Source organism: Geotrypetes seraphini, chromosome 7 (genome assembly GCF_902459505.1).
Source record: "Geotrypetes seraphini chromosome 7, aGeoSer1.1, whole genome shotgun sequence".
NCBI classification, from domain to species: Eukaryota; Metazoa; Chordata; class Amphibia; order Gymnophiona; family Dermophiidae; genus Geotrypetes; species Geotrypetes seraphini.
In genome coordinates, this window is record NC_047090.1 from 15,045,251 (window position 1) to 15,070,679 (window position 25,429).

Consider the following 25,429-nt stretch of genomic DNA (forward strand, 5'->3'; position numbering starts at 1 on the left):
GTGGTTGTCATTTTTGCTGGTCTGACACTTTAAGCCAGGGGGTGTCAAAGTCCCTCCTCGAGGGCCGCAATCCAGTTGGGTTTTTAGGATTTCCCCAATGAATATGCATCCCCAATTATAAACAATAACAACAGGATTTATAATTCCCATTCAATAGCTCTCATATATTAAAACATCATTTCATACACCAGAAAGAGCTATATATCTATTGCAAATCAATCAAAATTTATTTCTTACATAAAATTTCCTATAAACCACCATTATATAACTAATTTATGTCACATACCCATCCCACCCAATAAAAGTTCATATCAAAATTGAACCGTTGTGCCCCGAGATCAGATGGGATCAGGCCCTACCACCCTGAATGTGCCAGACCCCGTCTAATCTCGGGGCACAACAGTTCAATTTGGGAGAGAAATGATGAATGGAGCATGAAGAAAAAGTCTAGTGGATAAACAAACCAAGAAAAAAGAGTTTAGTAACTGAAGATTTTCAAGTTCAACATATGGACCATGATACAAGTTTGATATGAACTTTTATTGGGTGGGATGGGTAGTTAGATATATTTATGTGACATAAATTAGTTATATAATGGTGGTTTATAGGAAATTTTATGTAAGAAATAAATTTTGATTGATTTGCAATAGATATATAGCTCTTTCTGGTGTATGAAACAATGAATATGCATGAGATCTATTTGCATGCACTGCTTTCATTGTATGCTATAGATCTCATGCATATTCATAGGGGAAATCCTGAAAACCAAACTGGATTGCGGCCCTCAAGGAAGAACTTTGACACCCCTGCTTTAAGTAGAGCCAAAAAAAAAAGCTGCCACCAGCAGCACAGAATCTCTGAAGCAAATGAAGGTGCAGCTGATGCAATTTTCAGGGTTTCTAGCGTTGTTGGGTGTTATTCCAACTTCTGAGGAAAATGTCGGTGCTTTTATAGTCCAGCTGATTTGTGGGCCTGAAAGAAGACATGCAGGTATCCAGGGACAGCTATGGTGTTAGCGCTCTATGTTCTTGGACCCAGTCCAGTTGGAAGACTTCCTTAAAGACAAACCTTAGATGACAGCTTAAATTTTTTTTTTTTTCAGTTTTTGGAGGTGTTCGACATAGTAAAGTTAGCCACAATTTTGCCTGTCATTGATGCTAATTAAATATTATGGATTTAACTTTTTTTGATTAGGCACTGGCAACCAGTATGATGTGGGCTAGATCACTGATGATTTTCTTTTTCCTTATATTATTTTAAAGTATATTTGTATATGCTGAAGTTTAAGGATATTCTTAAATGTTTGTTATTGATTTATAACAAATTGATAAAGAATTTTTTTAAAAAGTCCCCACCCCTGCTATCATAAGTCTATTTTTTGCACATAACACTACAAGGAAGAGCAGAAGACAGATCTCGGAAAATGTGAACTTTAGGTGTCAGACTCAGCCAACAAAAGCAGGACATAATTTGCCATCACCAATTGAAGTCTTGACTCTACTGTCTCAAATTTGGCTGCATTCAATCATGCTAAACATACACACACAAACTTACCTGGTGAACTAGTTTCGCTGTCTGTATCCATGGCAACTTCATCGTAATTATCATACTGATAAATGCCTCCCGCACCTTCCATGGCCACCTTATCTAATGACCATCTTAAGTCTAAATCAGAGGACTGAAAGCATTAAAAGAAACACATTGTGAACATATATAAACTAGACTTTGTGTGTAAATTTTTTTTTTAATATTAAAAATTAAACTGACAAAAACCCAATCAACTCGATAAGTCAACATAACATCCAGAATTTTAAGTTTTATCTTTAAAATAACTGCATTAATCACAATAGTTTTGGAACAAGAGGCCTTACTCTAATCTCATTCACTGAAGCAATCTATAAACTAGCTTTCAAATTATAACATGAATGTTGGCTTGCAACCTGTTCTGAGCTACTGGGAGGACGGGATAGAAATCAAATTAATTAAATAAATATTCCAGGACAAAGCATAATAGAAAAGGTTTCATTTTACTATTTAGGGAAGGAGCAACAATTATCAAGTTTGAGAAAGACCAAAGACCAAAAGCAGTGCTACTTTTTAATCGATTTTGGAAGAGATCAAACTGGCTATGTCACTCAAAGCCCAAATGATGATGTTACGATTGTCTTATTTTGGTCACACTATCAGAAGAGAAAGATCATTGGAAGACAGCATTGTTCAGCAGTTCACGTATGTGCTTTTAGATGATTTTAAAGACCCATTTTAGAAAACCATGTTGCACTATTGTACAATACTGTTCTGTTTAGTATTTCTATGAGGAAAAAAAGTCAATTATCAGCACATAAACTTTTAATGATCATGACGGGTGTTGCTATTCAACATATTACTAACAATTGGAAAAATTATTCTAATCTTTAATTACACGTTTTGGTGGAACTCCGTATGTCATATTTTTAAAATGGAAAGTTATTGCTTTACAGAAAGGTAGTTATAACAATTTTCTAAAGATATGGGGCCATTGGTTAAATATTGTAATGAATAGGCATCATTTTCCTTTGATAGTATGCACATATATAGGGGGGAGGGGGGTAGTATGGAGAAAAATTTGGTTTAATAATGAGTTTATAATAAATTTATGTTATATTTAATGGTAATATTGGTGGGGGGAGAGGGAGGGAAATTAGTTAATTTATATATTTATGATTTTATTGAAAGAATTTCAAGTGTTGTATAATTGTCTTTCATGTTTTTTGTTTTTTTATGCACTTGTTGTAAGTTTGAAATGAACAAAGATTTTTTTAAAAAAAGACCCACTGTACTATTAAGTAGCAAATAAGAACAGAATTAAAAGTATGGCAAGAGTAAAATGAAGAAACAAGAGGTCACTGTAGACAAGATACAACAGAAAGGTGGGGTCTGTTGGAATGGTTAAAGTCTGCTAAGCATGGACTCTACAAGAATATGAGAATTATATTTGTTTGGGGAAGGTTTGACAGTTTAATGCAGTGTCTTTAGAAATGCAAGTGTTTTCGTTATCATTGTACGAGTGGGTGCTGAAAAGTTCTCAGCCCAACCAAGAAGGGAATGATGTGGAGCCATGAAACTTACAAGCTATTCCACATATTTATCCCTAAATTCAACACACTTGGCACATCTTGTCTGAAGTTTCTGTAACCCTTCCAAAAAATGCTCTGATGTCTGGTCACTGAAATAATGCTCCGCTGCTGCAATCAACTCCAAATCACTCAAATTGTTGCCCTTTCAAACTCTTTTTAAGGTTTGGAAACAGAAAATAGTCAGAGCTAGATCTGACGAGTAGTTTGGATGGTCTATGCAATGAGAACCCCACTGTTAAAACATCTATCGTTTTGCCAGCCTTGTGGGTAGGTACATTGTCTTACAAAAGTGAACTCTCTTCCGCAGCTTCCTCTCCTTTAATCAGCACAGCAACTTACAGTAGTATTCTGCGTTAACTGTTTGGATCCTTAGAAGATAGTCATTACAACACCTTCCTGATCCCAAAATTCAGTGGCCATGACTCTTCTTGGTGACTTTTGGGTCCTGAATTTTCCTTGGCCTTGGAGAATGAGTTGGACTGTTTTGTCTCAGGATCATAGTGGTATAACCATGTTTCATCAACAGGAACTAGTTGATCCAAAATATTGGCACCAGTTCACTGAAAATACCGTAAATCGACTTGGAAGTGTCCACTTGATGTCATTTCCCATCAGCAATCAAACATTTGGACACCCATTTGACTGAAAGCTTTTTCATATCCATCTGCTCACCGATTATACATCCAACATGCTCCCTGAATATCTGTAGTGTCTCAGTAATTCTTTTAGCCAATATTCGCTGATCTGCCAAAGTCGGGTCATGGACATAATCACCAATTTTGAGGAGTTGACACTGTTTGAGGTCTCAATGACCTTGTTGCATCTTCAGTCTCAAAAGCTCCATGCTGAAGTTTGCCCACCACTTCTTCACTGTGGAATACGATGGGCATTTGTCAATCAATGTTTGTATCATACATTCATGGATTTCCTTTGGAGTTTTCCTTCAGCGGGAACAGGAGCTTCATGACGGCTCAGAGTTCCACACTTGAAAATTTCCAAACTTACTACCGATATTGTTTCAGATCATTGATTAAACCACATCAAAACATAGCATTACAATTCTGCAAATTGGCACTTTGCAAAATAATGTTCACAATTTAGGAAGTTCGTTGGGCTGAGAAAACTTTTCAGCACCCCCTCGTACTGGGTTTGGGACGGCCCTGATTCATACTACTAAATTCCTAATAAACATTTAAGAGAAAAAAAAAAGGATGTAACAAAGATAAAGCATTGCAGAGACAGAAGGACGGGTTTGGTAAAGCAGACACTAAGCTACAGATCACTGAACTGTAAGAAAGTTTTGCAAAACCTTTAATTATCTACTGTGAAGAAAGAAAAAACTGCTTCAGTTAAAAAAGGATACCGGGAGGAGGGGGGGGGGGGAAGACTTTCAACAAAATACAGCTTACAGTTTGCTAGGCTGGCTTTGCCTTTTAGTGACTTTTCCTGCCACACATGATGCAAAAAATTATTTTTTTTCTATGAGAAATCCTCAAATCCAGCATCTCTAGTAATGGGTAAAGACCTCAGCTACCTGACAACTGGCACAGTATAACACCAAATGTTTAGGCAGTTACGTATATGATAAAAAGGAAAACTAATCCAATTTGATTAACACATAGCACCTAAGAACTGGCCAAAATGTACACGTTTTTGTGCCTAGACCAATTTATAGTATATTTCATCCAGCTTGAAAGATTTGCTTAAGTGGAAACATTTCTGGTCTTTGTTGTCTCTAAATTCAAAAAGAATGTCAAGGAGGAGAGAGACCATAAGACTTATCTGGTCGGCCAAATGTATTTTATGCTATAATATGAGAGTCACCAGTTATCTCTGGCTTTCCCTTCATAACTTGGGACCTTCCACACTTCATACTTTCTTGAACTGTTACCCTTTCTGCCTCTCACACCACCTGTTCTGGGAGGATGTTTCATTGATCCATTAACCTTTCCATAAGAAAAGAAACATTTTAAAAACCTGAGCTCACTCTGTCTATCTCCTAATACTGCACCATAACCAGAGCACTGGAAATTTCTACCTTGCTCCTCGATTTGTTTTTCTTCTTCTTTTAGAGTTATACAGGGTTGGGGGTAATGATATCTTAATTTCTGTAGTTCAAAAGTGCTTTTTAATGGTTTGATATGTTTCAGATGTATATTTTATTTTGCACTGTTCATATTGGAAAATAATAAAATTTATTTAAAAAAAAAAAAAAAAAGGAAATTTCTACCTTGCTCCTCGATTTCTTCTTCCCCCCTACAAGCTTCATGAAACGATTATATTGCTCCTCCTGATTGGAGAGGTCACGTATTTTTCGGATCTCCTCTTCCCTTTTCCTCCGTTCCTCATCCTCCACTTGCTTCTTTTGTTCCTCTTCCTCCTTCTGCCGTCTTTCTTGTTCTTTTTGCTGCTGCAGTTTCTTCCAGGCCTTTGTTTTTTGTTTCCTCAAAGCTTGTTTGGCTTCAAATTGCAAAGAAAAAATGTTTACGACTAAGCAGCCTAAGCCTTTGCTACACAATTCAAATTCTAATCTTCATAAACCTTACAATAGATCAGAGACAATGTACTTTGAATTCATAGCATTACCTGCACATGTTGGACTGATCACTTTTTTGGATGAATGTGGTTTTGCATGTTTCCCCTTCTGCTGCAAAGTCCTGGTCTTTGCTAATTTCTCTTTGCTTTCCTTCATCACCTGCTGCTTTCTCTCATAACAATTCTTACTGGCAGACTGTAACGCCAGAAGACGTAAACGCAACTCGGACAGCTCTTCTTCATCCTCCACAGGCTTCTTTCAAAATAAAAATTAAAAAAAAAGTTTCAGTACGGGATGACAATATTTCTACAGAAATACATTTACCAGCTCACTTCTCAGACAATGATCTACTTATTTCAGGTTTTGACAAATTTTCACTGGAATATAAAAGGTCAGAATGAAAGTTTAAGAGCTCTCGCAATCACCCCATTGCCCCTATGGAAGTTGAAGTGTGAGAGGAGAATGTTCAATGAAGAGGATGTTACCCTTGGAAATCCAGAGAAGAAAATCCAAGAGAAACAAAAAAAAAAAAAAAACTCTGTGGCGCGACAATGTTCCTGAAATGGATTTTATTGAAGATATAAAAGTTCCAAAAATCAGCGTAACAATCAACATAAAAACAAGATAATCCACATAAAACCTTAAGGACCTAGTTGATTTTTGGAACTTTTATATCGTCAATAAAGTCCATTTCAGGAACATCGTCACACGCCAGTGTTTTTTTGGTTTCTCCAATGAAGAGGATGTGCAAGAATTCTGCTAACTCGAGCTCCTATGTTTTTGGAATTCTGCATCCAGCTTTATCACAGAATCTGATTTACTAAGAATACAAAAGTGTTCTTGCGCCTCTTTAATTTTCACAATCTAGTTTTACCCAGTCTCTAATTCTCCCAACTTGTCCTCAACCAGTCTTCTCTCTCAGGGGCAAATTCTCAAAACTAAAATCTACCTTCAAAGTGCTCGCTAAACCGGTTGCAGCCGGTTTAGCATGAATGGATTTTAGTGGCAGATCATCAAAACGGCTTACCAAGGCCTTTTCCAAGTTTTCTAGCAATCTCCGAATCTGCCATGCAAATGTAGTACGACAAGGTCATTAATATTAAAATGAGTACTCTGAGTGATTCCTTAACCTCGTTGTGCCACATTTGTGGCTATAATTTGCTAATTTTGGAGTGTGTGGTGCAGTGTTTAGAGCTACAGCCTTGGCTCCCTGACGTTGTGGGTTCAAATCCCGCACTGCTCCTTGTGACCCTGGGCAAGTCACTTAATCCCCATTGCCCCAGGTACATTAGATAGAGTGGGAGCCCACCGGGACAGTTAGGGAATAATGCTTGAATATCTGAATAATTTGTAATCCACATAGAATTGTAGGATATGTGGAATATAAATTAAAAAAACAAACAACCAACCACAGGTGTGAGCTGTTGCCTTACTTTCTGATCAGTCCCTTAGCGCTAATTGGCTCAGGCACTGACAGGAAATTAAGGTTTGATAGCTCAGACCCCTCCCCTCACCAACACGCACACAAATTAAAAAAACAACACAAAAACCCAAATAGAAGATGTCAGGAGAGATGCCCACTCTCTCCTGCCATGTCATACAATCACCTGACACTACTAATACTACTAACCCCCCTCGCAGCGGGAGAGATGCCCACTCCCTCCTGCCACCACATAACGCCCCCACCCCTGACAACCCTCCCGTGTTTCCGATGACCCTGATCCCTCCCCATTACCTTACTTACGATGGCTGACCAGAGGGATGCTTACTACATCCAGTCAGCAGGTCCGCCTCTTCAAAATGATGGGCCTTCTCCTCCCCTGTACGTCCTGGGATGCCACAGGGAGGGGCTTGAAGTTCTGATTGGCAGAGGTTGTTTAAGGCCCCTCCTGTGTGAGATACCTTAGGCGTCTGGGCCAATCAGAGCCTTAGGCCTCTCTCCAGTGCATCCCAGGATACAATAGGGAGGGGGGAATGACCACCATTTTAAAGAGGCGGGCCTGCTGGTCGGAGGGAGTAAGCATCCCTTTGGCTAGCCATCCTAAGTAAGGTAAGGGGGAGGGAGCGGGGGTTGGAGGTACAGAGATGTGTTTGGAGGCAGAAGGGATTGGACATCTTTCCCACTGCCAGCGGGTTTGGAGCAGGAGAGAGTGGGCATCTCTCCCGCTGCCCCGGGGGGGGGGAGGGGGCACTTGACTTTGGCGGTTCAATTTGGGGTTTTTTTTTTGCATTTATTTTGCACATGTACTCATTGCTATCACCTGCGATGGGCACATGCAGATTCAGCAAACACAGCAGGAAAGATGCCCACTCGCTCCTGCCATCAAGAACCCCCCATGTGAGAAAAAAAGGCAGGAGGGATGCCCCCTTCTACGTCAGACAGCCCACTTCCCAAACCATTCCCTCCCCTCATCCCCTTCCACAAAAAAAAGAAAGAAAAAAAAAAAAGGGGGGGAGGATAACAGGAGGGATGCCAACTCCCTCCTGCCACCGGATGCTCCTCTGAACTACCTCCACCCCCGAACCCTCCCGGTACCTTTTTTACAAATTGGGAGCAAGAGGGATGCAGTCCCATATGCCGAGGTCCGCCAGCAAAATGGTGGGCCTTCCCCTCCCCAGTGCATCATGTAATGCATGAGGAGGGGCCTAAGGACCTGACTGGCTCAGACGCCAAGGGAAGGGGCCTTAGTCGTCTGAGCCAATTAGGGCCTTAGGCCCCACCCGTGATTACACCCAGAACATGGCTATATTACGAACAAATACATCCTGACATTTGCAAACATAAGCAGATAGTGGTGCATCCTTGAGACAATGCACAACAATAAATTTTGAAGTTATTTAACCTCTCTTCGCACAGCTGAACAAATAAGAAGTCTGACTCATGAAAATAATTTGTCACAGCCAACAACAGTGCTCTACTTACATCTAAAAAAACAGAAAACATTTTCCCTAATCTTCATGCCACAAAGATAGCAACACCACCATTTGATTGATATGGAAGTAAAGAGGACCATTTTAACTAAAACTTTACTTCAAGTAAATCACAAAAAGGGCTCTTTACAGGATAAGATTTGGATTCTGTAAAATGCCTTGAACAGATTGCAACCAAGACCACCACCTTCAGGGTGAGATTTTTCAAGGCGGATGCCCAAATAACCACATTGAGATGCTATATTAGGACCACTGGATGCAAGGGGTATTGCAATATAAATGTGCCATCCTAATAATGAAACAAGCCAACGCGTTCACTTCAAGACTGCATTCACAAGGAAGACTGCAGGAACTTGAGGCAGCCATTTTCAAGTGGATCTGCACAATGCAGGAGTGTAGGATGATTGCTCCTACCCCACTTCACCACTAGACTACCAGGGCTTTAAAGATAATCTGTGGAGGTGGGAGAGAGGCTGCTTATTTGGAGACTCATGAATAACTGAATTCGTGAATCCCAAAACCAAGAATATGGAGGGAGAATTGTATGTCAATTTTGAGTATTTACATCTGCTATCTCTATATTGCACTGAACAAGAGGAGCTTTTTAATTGCAATTAATCATGCAATTAAACATTTTAAATCGATGTACAGCCCTAATTATAATGAACTTGGTGACCCAAGTTCTAAGATTCCAACAGAACAACTTCGCTTCCTCTCAAACTCTCTTAATTTGTGCCCAAACTAAGATTCTCTCCATGTTCCACTTAAGTAGAAAACCTTCTCTGCCAGTAAAAGGATCAACAGCTTCCCTCACCACTCTAACCAGCAACAGAGAAGAAAGAATACATCTGGACCCCAGAACTCTAGATATGGTATATTTAGGTTTTAGTAAAACTTTTGACAATGTTCCACACAGGTGTCTAATAAATAAACAGAGTGCCCTTGCTTTGGGCCTCTAAGTGATGGACTGGATCAGGAACTGATTGAGTGGAAGGCAACAGAGGATAGTGATCAATTGAGATCGCTTTGAGGAAAGGGGTGTTCCCAGTGGTGTGCCTCAAAGTTTGGTTCATGGGTCTGTTCTTTTTAACATTTTTGTAAGCGATATTGCTGAAGGGCTTTAAATAGTCCTAAAGGCCCCTGTACAATCAATGCTAAGAGGACAATGTATAAAATGCAATACAATTTAAGATTAAAGTTCAATCCTCTGCCACTTCATATTAATGCCATCACTCATGCCAAGACTCTTGAAAGCTGATGATCATTTGGTATTAATGAATGATGAGTCCATGCCCTTCACCAGATTAAGTGTTCAGTAATCACTTCAGACTGGCTATGGCCTCCAAAGTCTACAGAAGGTGCATCTCATAGAGATAGCAGTCAGCTTAGCATCAGAGTTAAGTAACTACTGCAGAAGCTACATGATGAGCACAAGCCCATGAAACTCAAACGTCACTGACATGGAGCCCAGAGCCTGCATATGATCTCAGACACACAGTACATTTCTCAACATGAGACACTAAACCCCGAAGCCTGGAGCTTCAATATTCTTTGCTTGGGCGGAACACTTTCCATTTAGGTATTGAAATGAGCTCCCTGATATTCTACATATTCCAACTTGCTTTCTCAAAACTGATGACCCATCTTAGACATTGCAGTCTATGGACTATTCAAGTGGTATCCTGATGACTCTTCAGCTCTGACTTTGCATTAATATATGCAACACATGTAAACACTGAACAGCTGCCTGAAGACTCAAGGTTGCCACTTTAAAGTTTTGCTTCAGCAATGATTCAAGTTTGCAGTCCTGAATGTCTTTCAATGCTATAACTGCCTTCCACACGAACAATTGTTTTCTTGGTGACTATCATCAGAATGGATAAAGTTTTTCCACTCTGAAGCTAGATTCTAGAGCATTCCACCCTGCCAAGATGAGGAATTGAGGATGTGCATCGCCTGGTATACAGGGAAGGCTTTGGTGTCTTCCACAGCCCCTCCCTCCTTGGCTGGGGGCTTTACTATTTAACTCCAGCACCTAAGAAATCATAACCAAAAGCTCCATCCTCAAGAAAGACCGACTACTGCTGGATCATCTCCCCAAAGGGGAGTTCACCTTCTTTCATTGAGTTTGCTATCGAGAACCTTTTAGTCAACCAAACTAGCTACACTCCAATGGTCAAATACCACCAGACAAAAATCAACTGCATTTCCCAGTTCTCACCCTTCTAGCGAGGGTCTTTTTGCCCCATGTGGGTACCTCCAAATCCCTCAGCTGCTCTCTGATTTTAGCCTGATCTTGCTGTAACAAAAAGACCTAATAAAGAAACAAATCTGAGCGAAATCCCCTAGTCTACATCAGTGAGTGAGTCATCAAATGTACCCTTAGTGAGTTTTGTAAAGAGATGACTCATTCATACGAGGTATCTTCTGGGACTAAGTGATATGAGAGGCAGGAAGCTGTGCATCCTGAATTCAGAAACAAAATAGCTGTCTCCCATATTTTTGTCAAAGGACATACAACTAGTTGTCCCCTTCACATACATTAAATCGGCAGCTTCTGAATACCTTTCCAAAGTTGGACTAGTGGAGATGTCCCACAGCAGCAGGAATTATGCCACCTGGAGGACCCACTCTGATGGCTGCTGCATCAGGGACAGCACTTGACAAGCCCCAAAGTACCTCCATTGGCTCGGAATCATACACCATGCTTCAAAAAAGGCCAAACCTCCTCAGCAGATACTTCTTCTGGAGTAGACTACCAAACAAGTGCTACTTTGGCTTAGGCTTTGCAAGCCCTGCTTTCGCACTGAGGTGGAGGGGAACAGGACATGTCAGTTGTCTCTCCCCCATACAGCCACTTCAAGCAGTAGCAGGCCATCTGAGAGACCTTCTAACCATGCTGCTCATGGTGCTACACTGTCAAGAAATAGGAAGATAAGAAGGTGGCTATTTATAAAATTTATATCCCGCTTCATCCACTGATCAATTTATTTTGCATGCACAATTCAAACACACAATATTTAACAAAAACAGCTTCAGGGAACCTCGTCAGAACAATCTGAAGTGCTCTGAATACCTTATCTTTTCTAACTTTTTTTAATACAGTATTTCCACAGAAGAAAGAAAAGGAGAGCCAATCAACTGTCATCCACCTGACATAGGCGAGGTCCTAGACTCCTCCAGGTATCCCCCAAGTGCAGCAGCTCCAATCAAGATTACCTCCCTTTTTCTTTCAAAGTAGGCATACCTCGGCTGATTTTTTAATCAGGTACCTCTTGACTGGTCTGCCCACCTGTCTCTCTACTAACCTGTGCATTTGTTAATATATTTATTAACTCTTACTTTTGATTGTTGGTTTGGTTTCTTTCCTATTGATTTCTATCTTTATGGATTTTTTTTAGAATGTATACTTGCTTTATCAGGTAACGGACCACATTTTAAATTTAGGGAATATCACCAGTACAAGATTGTAGAAATGAACTTGGAAAAGGCACAATCTTGAAAAAAAAGGATATGCTTGAAACTTCTCACCTTGTCAGATGCTAACTCAGAAGCATTACTTTCACCTTGAGCAATCTGATGTTCTTCTTTTTCTTTAGATACTAAGAAAAAAAGTTTACATTCAAAACCAAGTACATCGCAACAAAAAGCAATTCAGTAAGTCCTAAAGGCAATCAATGCTAAGGGGACAATGTATAAAATACGGTACAACTTAAGATTAAAGTTCAATCCTCTGCCATTTCATATTAATGCCATCACTCATTTGAATTTAAGCTTTCTGATTATTTCCTTGAAACAAGGCTGCATTTGAAAGGTAACTGGAAATTCATACTTCAGAGAGACACTTTCTACACACAGATTACGGTAATTCTGAACCCGAATCAATTTCGGTCCTTTGGAAACTGAAGAAACCAGCATTATAGATTTGTTCTTAATATCCAGCCCCTAGAGTGCCAGTATTTTGTCCTTTGACTTTAACCTGCTGAAATTTTCACTCTTTTAGCTCTGCTCAGGCAGCTTTTTTCTCACTTCATTCATAAGAAACTTTCTACTCCAGTAGCACCATAAATAAAAGGTATGGCCTATAATGGACAAATGGTTTGATGTATAATTTGGTATTCCATTCATGCTGTGTGGCTCATGATTAATTATATATTTTTTTTTCACTGTTTCTATGCGATATTAATGTTTAATAACATTTTTTGACTGTGTATGTTCACCAGTTTGGTTTTCAGATTTTTTAATGTTAAAAAAAAAAAAAAAAAAGATTAGGCTAACATCTTTTCTACTAGATAAGTGTGTCATTCTGGATGAGCGGGATATATCCCAGTTCTCATGAGCCTTGAAGAAAGCATCCATTCTGGAATTTTTCCGAATCTGCTCTTACTTCACGGAAGGTTCTGCTGCCCCATATAGTTAGTTCCAAAGCAGGCAAGCGTCCTTTCTAGAATAGATGTGGAACAGGGGTACGGGAAACTCCCCAAAGAACAAGTCTGTTCTGCTCTGAAATTATAAGATGTTAATCATTGAGCAATCAAAACAATCATGCCAAACAAACATTAATGGAGCTCAAACACTACCCCAAAGTGTCCAAGCAAAAGACTATTCTTCATACCCTGACTGGCATCTAACCTACAGGTTTGGATAAGAACATTCCGAGTGAGACAGTAGGCAGATGCAGGAAATAAATGACAGGATGAGGATCCAAAATGACATCTATCTACTAGAAAAGATATTAGCAAGGTAAGAACCTAATCTCTTTTTCTAGTCCAATAGGTGTGTCATTCTGGACGAGTGGGACATACAAAAGCAGTCCCAGAAATCTAAGGCACGCAACACTGAGGACCCAAAGGTAGAGTCCTCCTTAGCCACCACATCCACACTGTAAAACTTGGCAAATGTATGTAGAGTAGATCAAGTTGCCGCCCTACAAATCTCTTTCTAGTCAAATGTGCCTTTATGGAAACTGGTGACTATTTTCCATAAGCAACATATGCTGAGGAAATGGCCTTTGGATCCATATGGAAATAGTGGTCTTGGAAACCAGTGAACTGCACCTAGCTGGATTTGTCAGCGCAAAAAGATGGTCAGATACCCAGAACTGGTTGGTAACCTCCAGATATCAGAGAATCACTCTTAACATCCAATATCTTCAGAATCTGGTCCTTTTTGCTTGAACCCATGGACTGGAACACCGGCAATCTTGACTTCCTGATTGACATAGAACGCCAAAACAACCTTCAGCAAAAAAAGATGGAACAATGCACAAAGACTCCGGCTTCCTTAAATTTGAGAAAAGGTTCTCCGCAAGAAAGGGCCTGTAACTGAGACCCTCTGAACAGAGGTAATGGCTACAAGAAAAACCATCCTGAGGGTCAGATTCATCCAGGACGCTTCTTTCAGTGGCTCAAATGGGGCCTGGCTGAGACCCTGCAAGACTATGCTCAGATCACAAGAAGGGAATGGAGGTCTCACCAGGGGCCTGATACATAGTGTGCCTTTTAGAAATCTGGCTAGGTAGCGAGTGCTACGGTGTCGAGCTCTAAAACAAGAGTCCCGCTCCATGGACTTGAAAGGATGCCACTATGAAACCTTTAGCAAAGCCAGTTTGGAGAAATGCTATAACCATGGAGACTGGAACCGAGAAAGGCTCTTTTCCTTGATGTGCCTGTGCTAAAGTTTCCATGCCTTAGCATAGGTAGAGAGCTATGTAGGCTATTTGAATCCGAGCAGAGTAGCAACGACTACCTCAGTATACTTTTTGTGCTCTAATGTTGCACGCTCAAAGAGCCATACCTCAAGAGTAAAGTGATCCAGAACTTCAATGACCAACTGGTCCCAGAGAAGAAGTCCGGCTGTATCTGTAAATTGACGCATGCACCTATATGGAGGTGCACTAGGTCTGCATACCACGATCAGCATGAAGGCACCATAATGATTGCTCTCATATGGCTTGCAATCCTGTGAAGAATATGGCCTACACTGGGCCACAAAGGAAACGCATACAAGAGCTTGCTCTTCAGCCACAGCTGTGCCACACTGCCCAAGCCCGTGCTCCTGGGCTCAGAACTTTGACTGAAGAAGCTGTCCAATTTTCTGTGTCTTGCTGTTGCTAACCAATCAAACACTGGGCGACCCCAGCAACGAAGCATGGTTTGGAAGGCTGCTGAAGACGGTATCTACTTGCCCGGAAAATGGCTAGGAGAATGTCCATTCCTGCTACATGTGCCACTGAGGGTCTAAAGATGGTGTTCCACCCATTTGAACAGGAAGTGAGCTTCCAGGCTCAGCTGCGCACTCTTGGTACCTCCCTGGTGACTGACATATTCCATCGCTGTAGAATTGACAAGCATAATCAAATCACTTGTCCCTGCAATCTCTAAAAAACTAAATGAATGGCTTGAAACTGTAAACTGCTGATCGAGTACTTCTTGTGGGAGGCTGACTAACATCCCTGGATCAGGTGTCCTATTGCAGTGAACTCCTCCCAGCTGAACAGGCTGGTATCTTGTCACAATTACCTAATTTGATATTCAGAGGAGCATGCCCCTTGACAACACCTGTGGACAGAGCCACCAGTCTAACCTGGCCCAGGCTACTGGTGTCCATAGCAGGGGCGTCTGAAGTGCATCCAATTTAGGGGATCACAGAGGAAAGTATTCTGTAAAGGACACCTGTGAACTGCTACCCAGGGACCTTGCCTATTGTGACCGCCCTAGAACCTAGCACTTGGAAGTAATGCCAGGCGGACTGAGATGGAATGGCCAGTAAGCTCGTTATCTGAGTGCAAAGCTTCTGTCTGTGTGCCTCTAGTAGATAGGCAACCAAATAAATCGGCACTTAACCATGTGGCCGAGTAGACTCTGACATAGTGGTTAGAGCTACAGCCTTGACACTTTGAGGTTGTGGATTCAAACCCTGCACTGCTTCTTGTATCTTGGGCAAGTCACTTAATCCTCCACTGCCCCAGATACAATAGACATACTGTGAGCTCACCAAGACAGATAGGGAAAATGCTTGAGTACCTGCTTTGTAATCTGTTCTGAGCTCCTTTGGGAGGACAGGCTAAAAAATTGAATGAATAAAAGTATACGTAGAACCAGAGTTGAAAACTCTTTAAGCATATGGAATCAATTAACTCCCCATAGACATTCAAATATCACTTCAAGTTTTATTTGGGGATTTCAGCGATGTCACCCACAAGCGATTTAAATTCTTTCATTCGCCAAGGATTTATACATCTTCTCTTCTCTGATCTCACTCACATTTAGTAAATTCAATAAGCTTTCATAAATTTTTTTAAGAGTTTATAACTTAAAAGCAGTATACTTAATGGTGTTTAACTTATATTTAACTTGCACTTAGCTTCGTCAAATAGGGGATGGTCTACCGACATGAATCATGTTTCGCCGATATGCTGTATAAAGGCAATGTCCCCTTTGTCATCCCACTGCTTCCTTCAAAACGTTGCTAAGCTGGGCTGGGTGACTTCGAGCTTGTAACCGCTCTGAAGGATACACCAAGATCTGTTCCCAGGCTTCCGTAGAGTCCGAGAGCTGTCCCCTTATCTTCAGGGAAATCACTTTGTGTCCGTATGGATTTTGGCTATCCTGAAAGGCTCTCCACATCAGATGGACAAATTCTAGAAAAATTCTACATTAGGTAGCACAAAGTCTCCTTTAAATGATTTCAGCTTGCATATCTCAGGTTCTGCAGCCTCTGTGTTCCTTGTGTTTAGGATGACACCCATTCAGGGGCTTTTGAAGGAATGTGGCCTAACCAACGTGCTTCTTGCTCATTCCTTGGCCCTAGAGGGAAAAGAGGAGGCTAAGCCGATTGCTCCCACCCCTCCCCTTCATGTGCTGCTCGGCAATAAGGTGCTTTACGGGCGCCCATCCAGCACATACCTGGCATGAATTAGGGGTAAAAAGAACCCGAGGACTACACTACCAGTTTTAAGGTGATCTGAAGCTTCTGGAGAACTTTTGAGGGGGATATGCACATGGGATCTCTTAGAGAAAGGAAGAGATAATAGTTACTGCAGATGAGCAGACTGGATAGGCCATTTGGCCTTTATCTGCCATTATGTTTCTCTGTTTAGGAAAAAAATAATAAAATCCAAGATGGCCACCATGGCAGTGTTTTGGCATCAAAACACTAAAATAAGATGAACAAACCTGCAATTTTAGGATTTTAGAGGTGGAGGAACATCAGGAAACCCACAACTTTACAAACCCCCCTGATTTTCCTTACTCACTGTGACCTGTGCTGACAATGTGCTGCAGCTTACCTCAGCTCCAAAAGGTAGCTGGATCTGGGAGAAGTCACTACCTCAAAAAGGTGTCCTTTCAGCACTAAATCTTTGGGTTGCCAGTCTGACCGGTATCTAAGCATCCGACCCCCATGGACATGAAAAGAGTGAGGGAAAAAAACTCAGCCAGCACCCTGTGAGACCCCACTGAGCACCAATGGATGCCTAACAGCCTCACTCAAGCCCCTGCCAGGAAATAGGCAAGCAATGCTACCAGAGGACGGCCCCTAGCTCCAAAAAGGCTAACAGGTACCACAAGGGATTGGCCTGTCAGCTACAGATCTCACTCCGATTCTCCTCCAGGCAGGCAGAGCTGAATCTTCGACTAGGGGAGCTGTTCGTACCGAAAGATGAAGAACATACATGAAAAAAAAGACCAAAAATAAAAAAAGAAATAAGCAGAGCAGATCAGAAACACTCCTTCAGGCTTGCGTACAAAAGGAAAATAAAACCTGAAGTAGGAGAGATTCAGAAAAAATCCAGAGTGGATTTCTTCTGCAATGCTCGCAAGCAGTGGGATATAGCCCACTTGTCCAGAATGCACTTGTCTATTGCACTAGAAATGGTTTTAAGATTTGTGCTTAGATATATTTTACAATAGGTACATGCCAAAATATAGACTTATCAGGCTTTGCTTTATCATTAAATCACCTTTGCCAGGACAGCTCAATTTATGGATCAGGTGAGGTACTCTGGTCCAGTGCACCAGTGATAAGAGGCACCAAAATCTTGGCCTAGCATATTTCCATCTGCCTGCCGTTCAGCATCCATAGCATGGGAGGGAGGGAAGAAAGGAGGAGATATGACAAACTAGGATTCTAACATCCTTTATCATCAGGGGGGGGAGGGGGTCACAGGAGTACTGGATCACTGGCAGGGGGAAGAGTGTGGAAAAAGGAGATACTGTATTATAAAAAAAAAAATAAAAGTTGTCTCAGTGTGCCACAGTCCCTTGAGCTAGTCTTCATCTTCCTGGTTCCTGTTGTTCTTGTGGCCGTTCTGATGTCTCCACATCAATTGGACTGCCTTCAATTTTTGAGCTCCTGCCACAGTCTACATCTTGAACATAGGAGAAACAAGATTAACGCTGCAGTATTCTGTGTTTATGTTGGAAGAGACCGAGGCAGAAGATCGTTGTTGAGCTTTAGTGTTTATAAAAAAAAAACAAATAATAAAATTAATAAAAATCACACAGACTGTTAAGTCATAGGAGCTTGTAAGTCCACACTGAATGAAATCTTGATGAACCTAGAAGATGTACTAAGCCAAATTGACAAGATAGAGTGATAAATCACCTGGACCAGATAGTATATATCCCAGGGTACTGAAAGAACTCAAACATGAAATTGCTTATCTGTTATTAGTGATCTGTAACCTGTCGCTAAAATCATCTGTAGTATCTGAATTTTGGAGGGTGGCCAATGTTACACCAATTTTTTTAAAAAGGGTTCCAGGAGAGATCCGGGTAATTACAGACCAATAAGCCTGCCCTCAGTGCTGGGCAAAATAGTGGAAACAATTATAAAAAAATAAATTGTGGTAAATGTAGACAAACCTGATTTAATGAGACAAAAGTCAGCACTGGTTCAGTCAAGGAAGGTCTTGCCTCACCAATCTGCTCGACTTTGAAGGAGCGAATAAAAATGTGGATAAAGGAGAGGTAGTGTATCTAGATTTCCAGAAAGTTTTTGACAAAATTCCTATTTAACTTATTTATAAATGATCTGAAAATCAGGACAACCAGTGAGGGGATTAAATTTGCACATGACACTAAACTGTTCAACGTTGTTAAAACACTTGCGGAGTGTGAAAAACTGCAGAAATAACGAATTCCACCAGAAGGTATAATTTAATCTACTGCAGTTTTTCCAATTACTTGTGATATTTTGAATGGCAACTCCCGTCATAATCAATAAAAGTTTATTGTTTGATGAAATCTGACTTATAAAATGGAATGCATAATTGCTATTCAAAAAGGGTATTATAATAAATTTAAAAAGATCTGGGGGCCATTGACGACTTACTATAATGAGTAGACACCATTTTCTATTGAAAGTATATTTGCAAATGGGGGAAGGAGGGTGAATTAAAGTTTTACTATAGGTTTAATCAATAGTAAAGAATATTTATATTTGTATATTTTTGATTGAATGCTAAACGAAAGGGTGGGTGAGAAGGGAATAAATTTATTTATTTGATGTTATACTAGAAAGAAATTCAAGTGATGTATTTAATTTTAAATGTTTTATTATTTGTACATTTGTAAGATTAAAAAATGAATAAATAATTAAAAAAAAAAACTGCAGGAAGACCTTAGGAAATTAGAAGACTAGGCGTCCAAACGGCAGAGGAAATTTAATGTGGACAAATTCAAAGTGATGCACATTGGGAAGAATAATCCAAATCATAGTTACCATATGCTAGGGTCCACCTTCATCGTGGACAATACGCTGAAACCTTCCACCAAATGTGAGGTGGCAGCTAAGAAAGCAAATAAGATGCTAGAAATGATTAGAAAAGGGATGGTAAACAAGACTAAGAATGTTATAATGCCTCTGTATTGCTCAATGGTGCAACCTCACCTTGAGTAATGCTTTCAGTTCTGGTCTCCTTATCTCAAAAAAGATATAGTGGCACTAGAAAAGGTTCAAAGAATAGCAACCAAGATGATAAAGAGAATGGAACACTTCTCGTATAAGAAAAGACTAAAGAGGTTAGGGCTCTTTAGCTTGGAAAAGAGACGGCTGAGGGGAGATATAACTAAAGTCTACAAAATCCCGAGTGGTGTAGAACCAATAAAAGTGGATCCATTTTTTTACTGCACTCAAAGTTAGAGCAATACTTTTAAAACAAATAGGGGGAAATATTTTTTCACAAACAGTTAAGCTCTGGAATGCGTTGCCAGAGGATGTGGTGAGAATGGTTAATGTAGCTTGTTTTATAAAAGGTTTGGATAAGTTCCTGGGGAGGAAAAGTCCACAGACTGCTGTTGAGACAGACAGGGGAGGAAGCCACTGCTTGCCCTGGATCAGTGGCATGGAATGCTGATACTATTTGTGTTTTTGCAAGGTACTTATGACTTGGATTAGCCATTGTGAAGATGGATTCTGGGCTAGATGGACCATTGTTCTGATCCAGTAAGGTTATTTTTATGTTCTTATGTTCTTTCAAAAGGCTGACCTCTTGCACACAAGGTAGAAATCTACAAATTCTTCATTTGTTCAATATTCTTACTTCTGCATCCTGACAGCACAATGATTAAGAGATACATACTTTCATCTAAATCACATACCTTGATTGGCTTCTGCAGGTTCAACCTTCGTTGCATCTCTAGTCTCATTCTGCTTGTTACAATCATTTGGAATGCTTAATTTCTGTCTGAGAGGTTTCAATTCAAATGCCTGAAATTTTTTGACCTGATTTTTCTCTTCTGGAGGTACTTCTTTCACAGTGTCTTTTGCAATACTGCTATTTTCAACAGTAGTTTGGACTTTAGAGTCCACTGCTGTCTTATTACTTTGTGGTAAGTCTTTGTTCGACAAAGCAAGTTTTTCATTTTTATTGATAGATTCAAGTTCCAGCTTAATTTGTTTATACTTTAGAAGTAAATCTTCAAAGCTTTCCTCCTCGCAGTTGTCACTCTTAGAGAAATAATTTTGTTTTCTTGTTGGAGACCTCCCAAAATTTTTAACTGAAGTAGTTATCAAGGAAATTAAAATAAATCATGTGTAGTCCTAATGGTGTACATACTTAAAAACATACAATATGCCTCCCTGAGGGAACCAGTGAAGGCCTCCAATATATTTTAGAAATCTTTACATAAAAGATTTTCATAGTACAAAGGGTGTTCAATAATTTATCTACCTCACTAGGAAAAAAAAAAAGGAGTAGTTTAAAAAAAATTATTTTTTCAATATAGTCCTCTGATAGCTCCATACACTTCATCCACTTTTCCTGCAATAACTAACCCCTTTGAAAATAATTCTTCTGTTTAATATTCAGACCAGTCAACAACAACACACTCCTAATTTGCCAAACAAATCCTAAACTAGAAAAAACAAGGAAGGCAACCAAGTCACATCAAGGTCTGTGAGGGGGAAGCTCAAAGTGCCTAACTTGGCTCACAACTTGCAAACCAAATATAGTGTAATATGTCAAAGAACATGTCACATTATATGATGTTATAGGGCGCTCTCAGTGTGAACCCTCAGTGATAGGAGCACAGCTCCGACACTTCACTTCTGGGCCAAGGCCATAAGCCTCCACCCGCACACCATCATCGAGCGCCCTGTGTGTGCAGAAATCAAACCAATCAACAATCAAAGTGAGTAAATGAAACTCAACACAAGCAACCTGAGCGACCCCCACACAAACCCTGCCAGCCAAACCCCCTCAAAAAACTCACGCAAAATCACAAACAAAGTCAAAAACCATACCAAAAAGTGAAAAACATGTCCAAAAGAAACAATACTTATCCAAAACTGTCACACAAACGGAAAAACCGCGCCAGGAGGAGAGGTTCAACCGCGCTGGTTTCGGGAGGAGCCCTTCTTCAGGAACCTGGCCTTCAACAGAACACAAGCAGAGAGGAAGGGCTCCTCCCGAAACCAGCGCGGTTGAACCTCTCCTCCTGGCGCGGTTTTTCCGTTTGTGTGACAGTTTTGGATAAGTATTGTTTCTTTTGGACATGTTTTTCACTTTTTGGTATGGTTTTTGACTTTGTTTGTGATTTTGCGTGAGTTTTTTGAGGGGGTTTGGCTGGCAGGGTTTGTGTGGGGGTCGCTCAGGTTGCTTGTGTTGAGTTTCATTTACTCACTTTGATTGTTGATTGGTTTGATTTCTGCACACACAGGGCGCTCGATGATGGTGTGCGGGTGGAGGCTTATGGCCTTGGCCCAGAAGTGAAGTGTCGGAGCTGTGCTCCTATCACTGAGGGTTCACACTGAGAGCGCCCTATAACATCATATAATGTGACATGTTCTTTGACATATTACACTATATTTGGTTTGCAAGTTGTGAGCCAAGTTAGGCACTTTGAGCTTCCCCCTCACAGACCTTGATGTGACTTGGTTGCCTTCCTTGTTTTTTCTAATATTCAGACCAGGACATCACAGCTTCCTTGACGTCATCACTTGAAAACCACTGTCCATGGAGAGGTTTCGTCAAAACTCAGAACAGGAAATAATCCAAGGGAAACAGGTCAGGAATGTAGGGTGGTGGTTCAGCTGCTGAAACCCACATTCTCGGATGGCAGCCTGTGATTGTCGTGACATGTTCGCCAGCACATTGTTGTGAAAAAACAGCACACCCGCAGTGAGTTTCTCCTCATCTTCTCTCCTTGATTTATTCCCGCAAAAGCGATCATTGTGTTGGCGTAACTCTCCCCAGTTATGGTTGTCTTGTGTGACACAAACTCTTAAGCAAAGTCCATCATCCCAGAAGACTTTGTCTGCAGATTTTTCTGTCTTGAACTTTTTTAGGCTGAGGGATGACTTGTGCTTCCACTGCATTAACTCCATTTTGGACTCAGGATCTCTGTGATAGACCCAAGTCTCATCTCCAGTTACCAAATGATGAAAAAAATTCACTTGGTCTTCACAGAGTATCTCCAAGTTCTGACAGCACTGGAGCCTCATAGTGTCAGCATTCTTGGAGCCCATTTTGCACCAACCTTGGGCATGCTCAACTTTTCATGAATTATTTTCCCAAACCTTAATTCGTCTGACAAAATGAAATCCTTGACTTTCTTGCACATTTCCATGCAAGTTGCTTCCACAGTTGCTTCCATGCAAGTTGCTTCCACTGGATCCAGTGATCCAGTGTGAGAGTCATTTTCAATGGACTCTCTACCCCACTTAAACTGCTTGCTCCAAATTTTTATTTATAGGATGATGAGGCAAACTCGCCATAAACTGCAGTCATGCATTCATGGATCTCCTTTGGCTTTTCCTCTTCTTTTGTGAGAAATTTTATCACTCAACGGTGCTCCAATTCTAGCAATTTATTACTTGATTCGCACCAAGGACTCTGACTCTTGGAATGTTAAGACTCGCACTGAGCCACAACTGTGCATGAGTAACCTTGAAACATGCCACAACATGCACAGACTTGTTTCAACAAGCTTGTTATTTTCTTTCATACTCAGGTAGATAAATTGTTGAACACCCCTCGCATTTGCTTGCTGAAAGTGCATACATTTATTACCGACTATAAATGTGGGTATCTAAATAAGAGAACACTATAAAAACTTTAATACAATTCAGTGCACATTATTATATTTGGCATACTGTTCATAAACTGAACACATATCAATGGCAAAATCTTTTAGCAATGACTATCTTATGGGGCTAATTTCAAATAGTCCACAATAACTTTCATATGCATAGGCACTTTATCAGACACTTATAGAAGATATACAATTTTAAAGGACCTTCCCCATTTAAAGCTTCCCTTTGAAAACTGGAAGATACAAAGAGCTAGATTCACTAACCCTCCGATCCGTGTCCAATACATGCGATTGGAGGCAGGCCGACCAATTCCCCATGCAAATGGGGGCAATTGGAGGCACACCCCCGACTGCATGGATTGCTAGAGCCCTGACAGTAGTGACAGGAGAAGCAGCCTCTTGTCACTGCTGTCAGGGCTTCTGCCGGCTTTTTAAATTTTTGTTAAAATCAGGCAGATATTTTGCGTGTTTTACATACGCAAAATATCAGCCCAATTAAAAAAAATAACCACCCCTTCCCCTCTCCCTTCCCAAACCAACAAAAAAAAAATCAATCCAATGCACACCCCCCCTTACCGACCGGACCAACTTCCCTCCCCGTACCTTTAAAAATGTTGGGAGCAGGAGGGGTGCCCAGTCCCTCCTGCTCCTTAGGCCTCCAGTAATCTTTGTGAGCAGGAGGAAGCAAAGTCCTCCTGCTCCTGTTGCTCTGTCGATCCGATGCAACCTTAGGCCGTCCCCCGGTGCATCATGTGATGCACGGGGAGGGGCCTAAGGTCCCGATTAGCTGAGGCGCCTCGGGCCTACCTTGGGAGAGGCCTGGGGCGCCTCATCCAATCAGGGACTTCCTTAGGGAGGAGTCAAAGGAAGTCCCTGATTGGCCAATGAACGGCTGAAGACATTCACAGAAGCCTGTTAACAGCAGGGCAGGAACTTGGAAAGTTCGCTTCTGCCTGCTGCACCTTCAACAGGGATCGGTGGTAGAGGTATGAGGTTAAGAAAGGGAGGGTGGCAGGGTGCAGAGCCTTGCGGCGACAGCCGCCTACAATAATTTTGGCTCGAATATAAACCGGGACTCCCATTTTTGGGCCAAATTTTGGTCCAAAAATCCTGGCTTATATTCGAGTATATGCGGTACTTCTCTCTGCCAAGGAACTAAACACTCCCCCCCCCCCCATGAAGGCCTATTAAGTTTTTTTAATTGCTGGCTGGGGCCGTAAAAGCTCAGACACTGATAGAATTCCTAACAGCAGAGCTAATACTGCCGCAGCTGGCAATAAAAAAAGCCCAACGTGGCTTCATAAAAGGGGGCCTAAGCCATGATAAGTAGGCTAATATTTTGAAATTCAAGATCAGTAAAACCCTGGGAATAAATACAGATCAGAGGATGGAAAGGCCCTCCCTATTTTAACATACTAACCCAGTGATGGTCCAGGCTCCACCCCTTGTGATACCACAGAGTATGAGTTAAGCTGTGGTGCATCACCAGAGGCTTCAACACAGATTGATTTCATACTTCATATATCCTACTTAGGTATGTGCAAAATTAAACCCATCTGGAGATGCTGCTCCTGAGTATGAGAGGCTATGATCATCTGGGGTATCCCCATTCCATCTGATAAAAAGCTGCATGCAATGTAAGAAACCCCACAAGCTGCATTTTAATGTGTATGTTATTGATCGTTGCCATATTATAAGAAACACCTATAAAAAGATTTCTAAAGAGCTTCATGCCAGGAAAAAACACAAAAGAAATGCATTGATAAGAGTGTCAGTTCCAAGAGATTATTCTGCAACTCTTTTTGGAGGGGAGGAAAGAGAATCCTCCTTGAGTATACTGTATACTCAAAATTGTCTTTATTTTTTTTTCTTTTTTAAGTAGGTTATATTATGGTTTGCCCTTCCCCCTTCTTTCCCTCGCAAATTTTATTGTAATCTAACCTTACTGTTTTTTCCCTTTAACTGTAAATGAGTTTGTTTTACCTAACCAATTTATATTCATTGTAAACCGCTTAGATTTTAACTTTTGGTTTTATATTTGCAGTATACTAAATAAATTGAACCTGAAATCGTTGGGAAGCAAGAAAATGTAGCAGAAAGATAGAAAACTTTTCCCCATCATTTAAGGTGCCACGGTCTTGATTAAAAGCAAGTTTTAAGCATACCATGATAGACTGCCTACACGTTATACTGTATATTATAAAAGGGAGGAATCTCTCCAACTATACCAAGCATTAGGAGTACAGTTGCTCGCTTGAGATCACACTCCACATATCCTGGTTTAAAAATGAGGCTTGTTACAGTCATGG

At 40.8% G+C, this 25,429-nt stretch overlaps 1 protein-coding gene across 4 annotated transcripts in view; it reads right to left on the minus strand.

Moving 5' to 3' along the window:
• The window catches only part of ZFC3H1 (zinc finger C3H1-type containing), a 140,127-nt gene that overhangs the window by 112,675 nt on the left and 2,023 nt on the right, over positions 1–25,429 (minus strand). For 3 of the 4 annotated variants that reach the window (XM_033951933.1, XM_033951932.1, XM_033951931.1), the window contains exons 2-6: positions 20,187–20,585; positions 12,115–12,185; positions 5,703–5,907; positions 5,347–5,576; positions 1,555–1,678 (exon numbers count right to left, since the gene is read on the minus strand). In XM_033951933.1, the coding sequence (XP_033807824.1) occupies positions 1,555–1,678; positions 5,347–5,576; positions 5,703–5,907; positions 12,115–12,185; positions 20,187–20,585 (1,029 nt within the window). The remainder of the gene's footprint in view (positions 1–1,554; positions 1,679–5,346; positions 5,577–5,702; positions 5,908–12,114; positions 12,186–20,186; positions 20,586–25,429) is intronic. The other variant, XM_033951935.1, reaches the window with a different exon arrangement.